General features: G+C 55.6%; 4 protein-coding genes across 4 annotated transcripts; 2 read left to right on the forward strand and 2 right to left on the reverse strand.

The window, feature by feature from the left end:
* Positions 1-223: 223 nt before the first annotated feature.
* Positions 224-2,604, forward strand: COL26b_009346 (uncharacterized protein; the record flags this gene model as incomplete). Its single annotated transcript, XM_053182077.1, has 7 exons — positions 224-583; positions 664-1,026; positions 1,087-1,747; positions 1,808-1,926; positions 1,988-2,088; positions 2,232-2,415; positions 2,485-2,604. 7 exons carry the CDS (start codon positions 224-226, stop codon positions 2,602-2,604), a joined length of 1,908 nt encoding a protein of 635 aa, XP_053033972.1.
* A 295-nt stretch (positions 2,605-2,899) lies between these two features.
* Positions 2,900-5,101, reverse strand: SAC6 (fimbrin; the record flags this gene model as incomplete). Its single annotated transcript, XM_053182078.1, has 5 exons — positions 2,900-2,937; positions 2,993-3,978; positions 4,028-4,707; positions 4,791-5,001; positions 5,079-5,101. The coding sequence occupies 5 exons, from the start codon at positions 5,099-5,101 to the stop codon at positions 2,900-2,902; spliced, it is 1,938 nt and encodes a 645-aa protein (XP_053033973.1).
* A 1,924-nt stretch (positions 5,102-7,025) lies between these two features.
* COL26b_009348 (uncharacterized protein) lies at positions 7,026-7,873 on the forward strand (the record flags this gene model as incomplete). Its single annotated transcript, XM_053182079.1, has 2 exons — positions 7,026-7,165; positions 7,228-7,873. The coding sequence occupies 2 exons, from the start codon at positions 7,026-7,028 to the stop codon at positions 7,871-7,873; spliced, it is 786 nt and encodes a 261-aa protein (XP_053033974.1).
* A 325-nt stretch (positions 7,874-8,198) lies between these two features.
* Positions 8,199-11,272, reverse strand: COL26b_009349 (uncharacterized protein; the record flags this gene model as incomplete). Its single annotated transcript, XM_053182080.1, has 5 exons — positions 8,199-8,994; positions 9,042-9,462; positions 9,517-9,749; positions 9,802-10,970; positions 11,027-11,272. 5 exons carry the CDS (start codon positions 11,270-11,272, stop codon positions 8,199-8,201), a joined length of 2,865 nt encoding a protein of 954 aa, XP_053033975.1.
* Between the last annotated feature and the right edge of the window lie 1,453 nt (positions 11,273-12,725).

Below are 12,725 nucleotides of genomic sequence, written 5' to 3' on the forward strand. Positions count from 1 at the left end.
CTGACGACAGTTTCAAGTATTATAAACAAACAACACTGGCGCTGACATTTGTTGACGTCGTCAGGGTGCCTCAGCATCTCGACCTCGTCTTATAGCTTTCGCCGACAGAACCGTAAACATCGTATTGGTGCTTCTTTTCATCTCAAGTGAGCTGTGCATAGCATCGTTCTCGCTGTGCCCGTGCGAAGACGCAGGAACGCATTGAGAACCCTCAGATTCTAGAATGGCGGCACGACCGGTGGCCTCACGGGAGTCACCCCGTGCATTGCGAGACGCATTACTGGCGGCCAACGGAGGCAGGACAAATTCCACAACCCCGTCCGAGACCACGAGCGAGGAGGACTACGACGAGCCCAAGCTCACAAGACGTCGCCATGACAGACCGGCAGCCAAGAACACATCGTCGCCTCTAAAGAACTCATCAAACCATGAGAGGAAGTTGTCTCTGGACGGCTCGACCTTGTCTGAAGCCTCGAGCATAGACGAGTCCACTGGAGGAGCTGACAGAAAAGACCTGAAGACGTATGTGTTGTCCGCTGATGATCGAGAGCTTCGCGATGTCATCAGACGGGGTCTCGAACGGGTATGCTCTTGGTGACTCTGTCCTGACAGGGATAGACTACGCACGAACTGAGGGCACAATCATTGACAACAAATCAACAGGAAAAGGACCCGAAACGACCACGTCGGCCGGGGAAGTTCAGCGACCTAGTGTTTACTCGCCAATTCTCTGCCTTTGACCGGCAGAACCAGCAGACGGCAAATAGCCCTTTCCATGGGTTCTTCACGCTATTTTGGCTAGCCGTGGCGCTGTTCGTCGTCAAGATCGGGGCGGCCAACTGGAGGGCCACCGGCAACCCGTTGGGGACGAACGAGATTATGAAGACCATGTTCCGGCGGGATGTAATCGTTCTGTTGGCTTCCGACGGTGTCATGTGTGGCATCACCGGCGTAGGCTGGATTCTGCAACGACTCATCTTCAGCGGTTATCTTGACTGGAATCGGTCTGGCTGGATCATACAGAATGTAAGTCTGCCGTAAAACATGCTGTCCTTATGTTCTTTCTTACACAGGGTTTTCTCATAGGTTTGGCAATCGATCTTCATCGGCAGCGTCGTCGGTCTCACCCTCATCCGAGATTGGCCCTGGACACATACCGTCTTCTTCGTCCTCCACGGCATCGTCATGCTCATGAAGCAGCACTCGTACGCCTTCTACAATGGTCACCTCTCCACGGTATACAAGAAGCGAAAGTACCTCCTTTCGAAGTTGAAAAAGCTGGAACATGTTGCCCCCATCAACTCGCCTTCCACGACCAGTCCGTCGGCATCCACCATATCCGTTTCCCACCTGGACAATCCCCCGTCTGCAGCCGAGATGAAAGGCCGCCGACACTCCGTCACCCACACTCGTGGCTCTGAGACGACGGACGTCGACCGCATCTCCCACGCTATCGAATCCGGCGAGCCCCTCGACGCCGACCAGGTCCGCGTGTTCGAGCGCATCATCAAGTGGGAGATTGACGGGCTCACCGACGAGCTGAGGGGCAAGGCGACGAGCGTCGCGCGGGCGTACCCGAACAACCTGACCCTCGCCAACCATTACGAGTACATTGTGTTGCCGACCGTCGTGTACGAGCTCGAGTACCCCCGTTCTGACTCCATCGACTGGTACTATGTCGCCGAGAAAACGGCCGCTACCTTTGGCATTATTCTCGTCATGATCATGGTGTCTCAGGCTTTCATCTGTTGGTCAACCCCCGCGCCCACTACTTTCAGACACAGGCCTAAACTGACGACTTTGACAGATCCCGTCGTGATGCAGACTGTAGCCATGAAGGAGACGGGCATGCCCCTCGCTGAGAGATTCCGCTACTTCCCCTGGATGTTAAGCGACCTCATCTTCCCCTTTATGATGGAATATATGGTAAGCACTCAGACATCCGAACACACCCCCTGTCATTGATGCAGAGACTAATGGAAAATAGATGGCCTGGTATCTAATCTGGGAAACGATTCTCAACACTCTGGCGGAGCTCACCTACTTCGCCGATAGGAGCTTCTACGACGCGTGGTGGAACAGCGGTAGGTTGACCTTTTCCCAAGCCGACTCGCTCAGAAACTGACAAGGCACTTCCATCAGTGTCCTGGGACCAATTTGCGCGTGACTGGAACCGGTAACCTCTGACCCAAACCCTCGAAACCCCCTGAGCCCCAGCTGACAATCGCTAGCCCGGTGCACAACTTTCTCCTCCGCCACGTCTACCACAGCTCCATCTCATCCATGAAGGTGAACCGCCACACTGCGACGCTCATCACCTTCTTCCTCTCAGCCTGCGTGCACGAATTGGTCATGTGGTGCCTGTTCAAGAAGCTGAGGGGCTACCTCCTTTTTCTGCAAATGTGCCAGCTACCGGTATGTGGATCCTTCTGCCCTTCTTCAACCAATCTATCTCGAGATGATTCTGACGGGAGGGGAAAAAAGCTTGTGCAGCTCAGCAGGACGAGTTGGATGAGAGGTCGCAAGACACTGGGCAACATCATGTTCTGGTTCGGCATCTTTACCGGTCCCAGTCTGCTCTGCAGCCTGTACCTGATCTTGTAAACTTGACTCAAGTACAAATGTCGAGACAAAATTTGTACCATACTCACAAGACTGTACCACGTGGGACGTATTACAGAAAGTTTCAAAGTACAATTTCGAATATAGAAAGTTCTACATACTCTCTCGAGAGAACACGAGGCAGGCAGGGAAGTCTTTGGGGGATATTCTGATGACTTGGATTCATTCAACTACAAAACACGCAATCAACAAAGCCTCGCCGAAGTTTTGGCCTTTTTCTACCCTCATTGACAAAACATAACGTTCACGCCGCGTAACAAATGGTCGTCAAGTCGGTTTACAGCCCCTGCTTCTCCGCAGTGGCCATCAGGGAGCCTGGGTATGGGTTAGCAAAAGTGTGCTGAAAACAAGCGTTTGCCAAAGCACTTACCGATGAAAGTAGTCACCAGACGGCTGCGGACCTGGCAAATATCCTCGGGCACCAGCCAGATGGTCGCTCCCATCTTTCTCGCGATACTGATGCTGAGCTTGGCGTTGAGGTAGGCGTCGTCGTCCGTGTGGCCAGGGGTGACGAGATCGTAGTCAACGTAGCTGCTCTTCATACCGTTGAGCACATCCAACAGGAAGACACCGGTGCCGATGGCGGGGTCCTTGAAGGAACGGATGCTCGAGGATTTGCCGCCCTTGCGGGCCATGTCGTTGGCCCATCTGACCATCTCCGAGTCTGTAATTTCACGCTTTCCAAGACGCTGTGCCAATGTGGATAGAGTGACAGTGATGTCCTTGCGCATCAGCTGCCAAACCAAGCCGAGCGTCAAGGTGCGCTGGCCGTCAGTGATATCCGCACCCTGAATGCCGACAAGCGAGAAGCGGTTCTGCTTGCCCAGCTCAATGGCGTAGTTGGTGTTCTCAACAGCCTTGAAGCGCAACATCTCTCCACCGTGAGCCGGAGGCTTGTTGACATGACGCCAGTTGACAGATCCCTTGATGACCTTGTCGTACGCTTGCAGAAGTACAGTGCCATCGCGCAAGTCGTCGAAGAAGGACTGAACCGCGGGCTGCACGTCCAAGCTGTTGAGCCAAAGAGTGAAAACGCGAGCTTCCCTCTCACCTTCGGCGTCAAAGTCCTCAACCTCCAGCTTCTCCTCCTCGGTGATGGGGTCGAGCGCGGGGTGATTGTTGAAGAGGTTGGCAACGAAAGCCAGGTTCAGTTTAGGGTTGCCGGCAACCAAAGAGGTTGGCGTAAGGAACTTGCGGCAACCCATCCTGTCGGCCGTTTGCAGAATCTCTTCGGCTCGCTGCAAAAGATCGCGTGTCTGGAGAGGGTCTCTCGTCGCGCCGTACTCGGAGCCGATTTGTGCCAAGAGCACCGTGTAGTTCTCGCCGTCCTTGATATCGGTCGAAAAGTTGTTGACCCTGTCATGCGTCAGTCACAGTCTCCCCTGAATTGGGGCAATTGACATACCTGCGAGGCCAGTTGGCCGCCTTCAAGTGGTAGTTGAACCATCTCAGAAGAATCTGCTCAGGGGGAAGGCGCAGGAACTGCTCCAAAGTCTCGTCCTCCTCGAGCAAGCGGTACAGCTCAGGGTGAAGCTTGATGTCAATCTTGCTCAGCAGGCCACGACGGATGATCTGCCAGATCAGACCAAGAATCAGATGCTCTCGGCCTTCGATAATATCACCACTGCCAATGTTGACAACGGACAGACCGATACCCTTGGAGGACTCAATGACGATGTTGTTGTTCTCCGTCATTTGGAAGGCGTTGAGGTTCTTTGCCTTCTTGGGGCGGTTCAGGACACGCTCGTCGATGGTGTCAGGGACACTGTCGTTGATGAGCTTGGCGAGCACCAGACCATCCTTGCACTCGTCGAACATCTCAAAGGTGTCAGTGGGAAAAGGTAGGCGGTTGCCAATATCTGGGTCGCCGGCCAGAACGGCGTTGATGTGGCGGGTGAATTCGGTTCGCTCATCTTCGTTGATGGTGTGGGTGACGTTGGCGTTTGAGCCCTGAACGTGAATCTTGCCAATGCTGGCCTTTTTGGCATGACCACCGGTTGCTTGCGCGACAATGCCAGCGGGCGCAGTAGGACCTGTTGACATGCGTTTTTGGGCAGGAGAAGACTCGCGAAGCTTGGCAATCAGCTGTAGAAGGGTCGGTCAGCAAAGAGGGGGAAATTGGAGGGCTGGGGCAAGGACGAGGGGTGGGTGGGATGACGGCGACGTACGGCGACGTAGTCCTCGAGCTCGACACGGCGAGACGAGTCGAGGTCAACCTCTTTCAAGGCCTGTCTGACGACATCGTATGGCTGGCGCTCGCTCTGTTGGGTAGCTTTGATGGCAGTAGCCTCGTCAACGTAGCCCTTGTCGTCAATGTCGAGCTTGCGGAAAGCGTCGCTCAGGCCGTAGATTTCGTTTTGGGGGAACTGAGGATACTTCCTGTCGACAGATGTGTGTCAGTAATGGCCAACCCCCTGGGTGATGAATCACGGGGTGCGGGGGTTTGCAATGCGCACCTCTGGAGCTTGAGAACGTTCATGATGGCGGGTGTCTGAAGGAGGCGCGGCGGGAGGAGAAGGGAGGCACAACTCGAGGATCGAGAAGGAGAGGTTGAACTAGGCAGGACGGCAGCAAGGGCCTTGGAGTTGGAGAGACTGCGCTCGGCGCGGGAGGAAACCGAACCACGAGATCAGGGACCAAGCGGACCTGGGAGCGGTAGATGCGCAGGAAGCTCCGGAACGCACGGACGCTGGCGGAGGACAGTTGAGGAGGTAAGGTGCCTCACGGTGAGGGAGGAATGCGAGGGATTGTGCTCGATGGGTGGGCAGGTAGATGGAGCTGCAATTGCCGGGCAGCAATGGGTGAAGAGGGGAAGAGACGACGATTCCTTGTGGCGGCGATTGAAGTTGTGGTTGTGGTGTTTGGTTGTATGTATGTAATGGGGAGAGAGGCAGAGGCACAAGCAGCAGCAAGGCAAGAAAGATCAAGCAAGGCCGGGGAGGTAAAATGTCAGAGGCAGCGCCCGAATGACGGATGATCGCAATGGTAAAGGTAATGAGTGGATGGGATGGACACTGGGCCCAGGCGAGGCGGAGCGGAGCAGAGCAGGGTGCAGGGCAATGCGGGGGCCAGACAGCAGCAGCAGCAGCAGCAGCAGCAATAATACGGCGTACCTACCTACTGCATAGTACGCACCTCAGTGTGAGAACCCGAGAGACCTACCTTACCTACTCTGTACACTCACTATTACCTTACACTAAGGTATTCTATTCGTACCTCCTCTCCTCCAGCAGCGACGATAATACTTGTTGGCGGGGGCGGGGAGGGGCCATTGATGTAATGATACAGGCATTAGCTGACCTGGGGACGAGGATTGGCTGCCTTGAGCATTCCAGCCCGGTACCTTGCCTCTCCTGTCTTGGCTAGGCGTCGACGAGCGTCTGCCATGAAAGGTACATGTGCTCTCACTGCCGGCGCTGCGAACGAGAAGTATCTTGCGACTACTCGATGGCGCTTACCTCAGCTCGCGGCACGTCTCCGGCCCTCCCGCCGAATCGAATGGGTGCCCCCCGGGCTGCGGTCGCACAGGATACGCGGGAAGCCTGTTTCGCTGCGGCCTCCTCACGGCCTCCAGCCACATGGACTTGCGTAAGGCAGACAGACAGACAAGACAGACGGTCGTGTTAGTGTTATAGTGAGCCCACCCCGTTGTACCGGTCTTGCGTAAAGACCAACGTACGCCATCATAGGCATCAGCTCTGACTGATTCTTGGCTTCTCGATGCTTCCTCCCTCATCTTGGGCTGCAGCCTTCAGGCTCCTCCTTGGGCTTCGGTCGAAGCCATCCCTTCCTCCATCCCTGGACTTCACATTTACGCCGCTACCCAAGGTATTCAACCAAAGTAGCACAACACGACGGACGGACTGCCATGCTTCTCCCGCGTCTGGCTCCAATAGAGCAGCCCAAGCCGTGGGTTGATGCCCGTTGATGATTAGCCCCTCTGGGCAATGTTCTGGAACATGTGCAAGTACAGGGAAGCCCACGTAAGGTACCAAATGCGCAGAACAACCACGGCAAAAGTTAGTGTCGACGCCAAGGGTGGTGTCCGAGACTGGACATCAACTAAGGTACTTCAAGATGCACTGTGCAGTACAGCCCCCAATGTACCCCCGGGCCGTGTGCCTCTACAGAGTAACACAGTCCCCGCTCCTGGTTCCCCCCCCCCCACCTCGAATTTTCTGATCTCGATGCCTTCATCGCGACATTGAAGCTTTTGTGTCAGGACAAGCGGCTCAATCCCCGATTCGCACACTTCAGACCGCATTCACCTGGCTGTTTCTGACTTACGGTGCTGCTGCTGCTGCTCATATCACCACCACCCCCCTTGTCGCCCCCTCACTTTGGCTCTCGCAGCACCAAACCTCCCCACCACAACCGCAAGTCGCCTTGCACACATCACAACCATGGCTGCCGTCTGCAAAGCCTGCCAAGACCCCCTGGTCATCAGCATCGAACCTGATAGTGAAGATGAGGGCCAGGGCACCGAGGAGACCCAGAACGTGCCCGATGATCTGGAGCTGCCCTGCGGATGCCACTTTCACTGGTACGCAACCCAGTCTCACTAACATGATGAGATGACCTAACCATACTTACACCATGCACCAGGCAATGTCTCTTGGACCAATCCGCAGAGATCGCCATTTCTCTCAACTGCCCATCCTGCCAGAAATACCTGCCAACAAACCAGCAGGGCCCCTCCGTCACCAACCCCTTCCTGTCCACCACCCCAGGTGCTGCCATCTTGACCCGCTACGTCAACGAGGGCGGACTGCAGGACGGCCTGGACATCCTGCCCAACATCACCGAGGAGGCCTACCTTGACGCCCATCCCGAGGCCCGTCCCGCCCGTGCCTACCACCTCATGTGCTCAGAAGGCGATGTTCAGGGCATCGTGGAGCTCCTCCAGGACGCCAACGAGGAGCTCAACGGCGACATTACTCAGCTGGGCCAGCTGATCCGCTACCAGGACCCCCTGGCTGGTGGCAAGAGCCCTCTTCACGTTGCTGTCGAGAAGTCTCAGGAAGAGGTCGTCTGGCTGCTACTCTGGATCGCCTCGCCCCTGCCCACTGATCTCTTTCCCCAGTCGGCGCGACAGGCTGCCGAGGCGCTGCAAATCGTTCGCCTCACAAATGACAACGCTCAGGACATCCGCGCCATCCAGAACGACGCTGGCCAGACGGCCGAAGATGTCGCCAAGGGCTTGCCCGCTCGCTGGGCCGCCCTCGTGGACGCCGGTATTCTGCATCCATAAGTAGTTTGCCAAGTCCGTGATAATGTAAAAGATACCCTTAGCTGTTCACTCGAGTAGTATGCACGCACAATGGATCATGTTCAAAGTGAGGTGACGAGCTCATCTAATTAGGTAACCAGCCAACCCACCCGCCCATGTCTAATCTACTCTATCTCCGGTTCGCCCGTGACCTGTTAGAAAGAAGTTGCGACAGAATAAAGTGGCTGACGTCCTCATCAGACCAATAACTCATGTGCGATGCGATCGTGTTCATGGGATTGAAATCGAGCACACTCCTGCCCCACGTTAGCATACCTGAACTTGCATCATGGACATCACGTAGCACTTACTCCTGGATGCTGTAGTCGACACGTCCGTTGCGGTTGAGAGCTCGCACTTTCATCTCCTCGCGCCGCAATTTCTGAGACTTCCGTTCCGCCTCTATCCAGTCCGTCGCGTCGCCGTCATCATTCGTCTTGGCCAGGTCCACCCGCTTCTCCTGGAACTTGGAGTAGAGTGTCTCCAGCTCATCGTCGATAAGCGTCATCTCGTTACCGCTCAAGCTCGTGCGGCCCATCATGGATTTCGAATCCGCCAGCTGCTTCTTGCGCTCATTCGTCTTCTCCCCCAGCTTCGATGCGTCAGAAATCACACCGTTGTCCGCCATGTTTGCCCCTTGAGCGGAGACTTGGGGTTGCGCTGATGCCGAGTTCATCTTGGCCACGTCCTCGTTGCTCAGACCGAGACTCCTGTTCAGTATGTTGCTGGCGATTCCCGCACTCAAGCTGGACCAGAGACCGCTGACACTCGCGCCGACCTTCATTCCGATACCACTCAACCCTTGCTGTGCCACATTGCCGAATATGCCCTTCTTCGTGTAAGGCAGTACTTGGGGCTTGAGAGTGGACATGGCGGGAGATATGAGAGGCTCGAGCCTGTAGCTTATCGGGTCGGAAGGATGGAACACGTTGAATAGTTGTGCGACTTTTGGCGACGAGACGGAATATGGTAAGCCTGTGATTGCAGACACCCGTTGGGATGGAGATGTCGGCGCCGCTGCGAGGAACGGATCGTCCATCAAATCAGGATTTAGGGGACTTTCCGACGGAAGTGCATGGGGAAGGTGGCGTGCTGATATGGTCCTTTGCGGAGTTAGCACGCAGCCGGGCAGAGACTTGAATCGACTTACCGGCCCTTGAGCATCTGGAACAGGCCCACCGGCGATCCCAGACAGTAAAGGTCATCGACGTCGAACTCAAACTTGAGCTCATTCGCTTCGCGATCCCTGGCGCCCTCGGCCTTATCTTGCGGCTGCCAGAAGCGCAGGGCACTCCTTGGTGTGTCCGGGGCCTTGACCTTTTCCTTCTGCCGGCAGAGGATATCGAACATGATGGCAGACCCGAGAGAATGCCCGATGACGTGCACCTTGCCTTTGAACTCGGGGTTGCGGGCCATGAACAGCTTGAAAATCCTATTCGACTCTTTAAGAACGATCTCAGCGATCTGTTCGCGGTACGCGCTCTGGTACAGTAGAACGTCGAGGGCAAGGTCCGAAATCAAAGACCTGGCAAAGGCAACGCCCTCTATCGTTATGTCTTCTAGAGACGGGTCTGCATCACGCTCGTTAGCTGTGTCCTCTATGGTGCTGGTTGAGGTTTACTCACATTCATCTTCGTCTAAGGCGCCGTCTCCAATGTCCCGTTCATTCTTCTTCTCTCTCTTCTTGGGAAAGTCCAACAAGTGTCTCCAGCAGACAGGCAATACCTGCACTCGACAGTTTCTCGGCCCATCTTCCAGTTCCGAGTTCAAAGCCCGCAAATCTGCGGAACTCGAGTAGACCGATTTGAGGTTCTTGCGGAGGATGTTCACGTCGTGTACAAAGTTGACGCTCTCCATTCTGTTGCCGTTAGTCATCGTAACTTCTCCGAAATGCCAAATCGACCACGTACCGGATCCCGAGAAGCTGGCCAATTCCATGAGTCACGAGCACCAAGTGCTCAATGTCACGTCCTTGCGTTTCGCCAAACTGGCCGTTGTAGTCGTTTTCGATCTCCTTCTCCTCGCGCTTCCTAATCTCTTCTTCCTGTTCCTCTTGGTTGCGATGTTCGGCCCCTTCCATCAAGGATGAGATCTGCCTCTGCAAGCTAGTCTCTCTGGTTTCTTCGTTCTCTGCGCGCGTCAAGTCATCGTTGGACTGCGACGGTCTAGAGGTTGGTGGTGCGGATCTTCGCTTCAGCTTCTTTTGGTCTTTATCATCTTTCTGCGCCGGGGCAGCGGCCTCGGTGGGCGTAGCCGGCTGTTTCTCCTTTTTGTTCTTGGAGACATCAGAGTAACCTCTCACCAGCTTGACACCGCTCATGAAGCCGCCACCGGAGAATCGTTCGTACATCGTCGAGGTCACCCAGCCTAGCATGCTGTCGGATGTTATCCAGGCTGTCGTGGAATCCTGGTATGTCGCAATACTGTTCATCCATGTGCCGAATAGCCTGTGAGATGAGGGTTGATGTTGATTCTGCGGCGGTTGCGGCTTGTTGTTACCCTCCGCGGCCGCAGAAGCCGTTGCAACGGCCCGCAAGTTATCAACTGACGCTTTTGGGGTGACGTCCTTCTTGTTTGAGTCGCTTCGAACTCGAGGCTTGGGATACAGCCAAGGCTTGACCTTGAGGTATCCTTCCTCAAGCTGAGACGCTAGATTCTCCTCGCATGGTCTCAAGGACGAGCCTTCGTCGTAGAACCAAGTACCGCGGCGAACCTCATACACAGGCCCGAGCCAGTATACGGGCTCCAGCTCGCGTTTCTCAATGTCCACATCGAAGAGGTAGTCCTCGTTCACCGGAACGCGCGTTTTAGGGGCGCTCTCAGGGCTCGTCTCTAAGCTACTGTGCGGCCCATCATCGCCGGTGGTCTTACGGCCTCGTCGAGAGCCGCCAGACACGTTGCGCTGCGATCGATCGCCTCTTCGCTTCTCGGAATCCTCCAGTAGACGCTGGTAAGCGAGTTCTATGGCTCTCGAATCTCCCTTGGCGAAGGGCAGAAACTTCTTCGGTTGGGGCGGAGGTTTAGCATCGTCGGTGGGTTTCGGTTTGTCTCTCAAGAATTGCGGCTTCCGCTTGGGCACCTGGGACAATGATTAGCCATTTCAAGAAGTTTAAGGCTTGGAGCAACTGCTCTTACATCGGTAGCATGATACCACAGGACGTTGAGCGGAGGGCAGTCGGCGGGGTAGCTCTTGGTGCTCTGGCCATATAAGTGAGTGATGCTATGATCACCTGGACGGGCCGCTGGCGCAGGAACAGGCTGAGGCGGAGGATCTCTTGGGGTGGGCGTTGAGCTCCGACTGCCGGACCAGGGATTAATAGAGTCGACGGCTGACGACAGGTAGGACTTTTCTGTTTTGCGGTCAGCGCCGCTGGGAGCCATCGTTTGCGACTGGGCAAAGGGCCATTCGGGGGTTCTCCGGGGGGCTGTCGAATAGCGGCGGGAAACAGCGACAACAAGACTGAGTGTTTTGTGGCCTCGTCTCCAACGCAGCGGTGAGTGCGGAACAATGAGCGCCAACGTGGGAGAGGCCGGAGACAGGACTTATAAGTGCGTCACCAGGTTCCGGGCGGATGGCGGGGAGAACGGGACGAGTTGGAGAGCAGTTTCGGGGAAGCTCGAGCTTGAAGGACGAAGACAAGGAATGCCAGTTTCAGGATCGAGCAAGAGCCAGGTCGACCAGGTTGCAGCGCTGAGCAGCGAAGTAGTCAGGAACGACGACGACAGCAGGTAAAGAGGTATGGCAGCTGTCTGGACAGATTGCGGTAGGTGTTTGTGGTGCTTGTGTGTACCGAAGGTAGTAGAGGTGTGTTGTTCAAATGGAGGTGTGCCGGGCCTGGATCCGCAAGGTGAGGAGGCTGCCTTACCTAGGTGAGGGAGCCTTCATTTGGGGCGGGAAGCAAGGGATGTTCCACCTTCTTTTTTTCCTCTTGAGCAGGGGAGACACAAGAGCCGAAGCTTCAGCCCGTGATCGAGGCAAATAAAACACCTTAAAGGTCGGGTGTGAAAAGAGGACAGACATGGAAGCGAGTGCAGCTGTGATGAGGGCGCAGAAGGCTCCAGTAAGGACTCAGCTGCCTTGCACATGGCAGGGAGCAGCTCCGGTCTTCAGGGACCCCATGACGCATCTCTCGGTCCCGTGTAAATGGAATACGACGGGGGATCGATCGCTTAAGCTCCGGCGAATGATTAGACCCGAGGACTCGTTGGAAGGCGGTCTAGGGCGAGCCGCGGGGCAGAAGGGAAGCTGCAGGCTGCAGCGTTCGTACTTGGTACCTCCACTCACTACGGTATCTACCTAGGTAAGGTAACGTAGGTAGGTAAGGTACCTATTTTACCTCATCTCGTTCAGCCACAGAGAACTCAGAAGTGCCGTTTTCTTGAGGTGGGCGGGCGGTCGGTGGAAAACACCCCGTACCTACCTAATACGCGACTCAATGCCACCAAGGCAAGGCACCTACCTACCTACAGAGTACCTTCCCTACGTTCCTGTGCTTCTCCAAACCCAACGCCAAAAGGCGCCCAGTCACAGGCAAGAAGACTCATACCGAGTGATGCTCACCGTCGCACTGTGTTTTCATGATTCATTCCACCACTGGGACCGTGATAGTCTCCCCAAAGCGTACTTCACACTGTACGCGCACTGGTGGGGCAGAGCTGCTTTTTTTGATGGTGGGGTACGACCTGCAGACCAGACACTGGACGCTGGAGAGTCCCTCCCGCGCTAGGTACAGCACCTTTTGCCGTGCCTCCATCACAAAATTTCCCATCCGTCTGCAACACCCCAAGCCAGCCTCCGACTCAAACTCAACAACATACATACATACACACCCGA

This window comes from Colletotrichum chrysophilum, assembly GCF_026319265.1.
Source record: "Colletotrichum chrysophilum strain AFK26 chromosome Unknown scaffold_89, whole genome shotgun sequence".
NCBI lineage: Eukaryota > Fungi > Ascomycota > Sordariomycetes > Glomerellales > Glomerellaceae > Colletotrichum > Colletotrichum chrysophilum.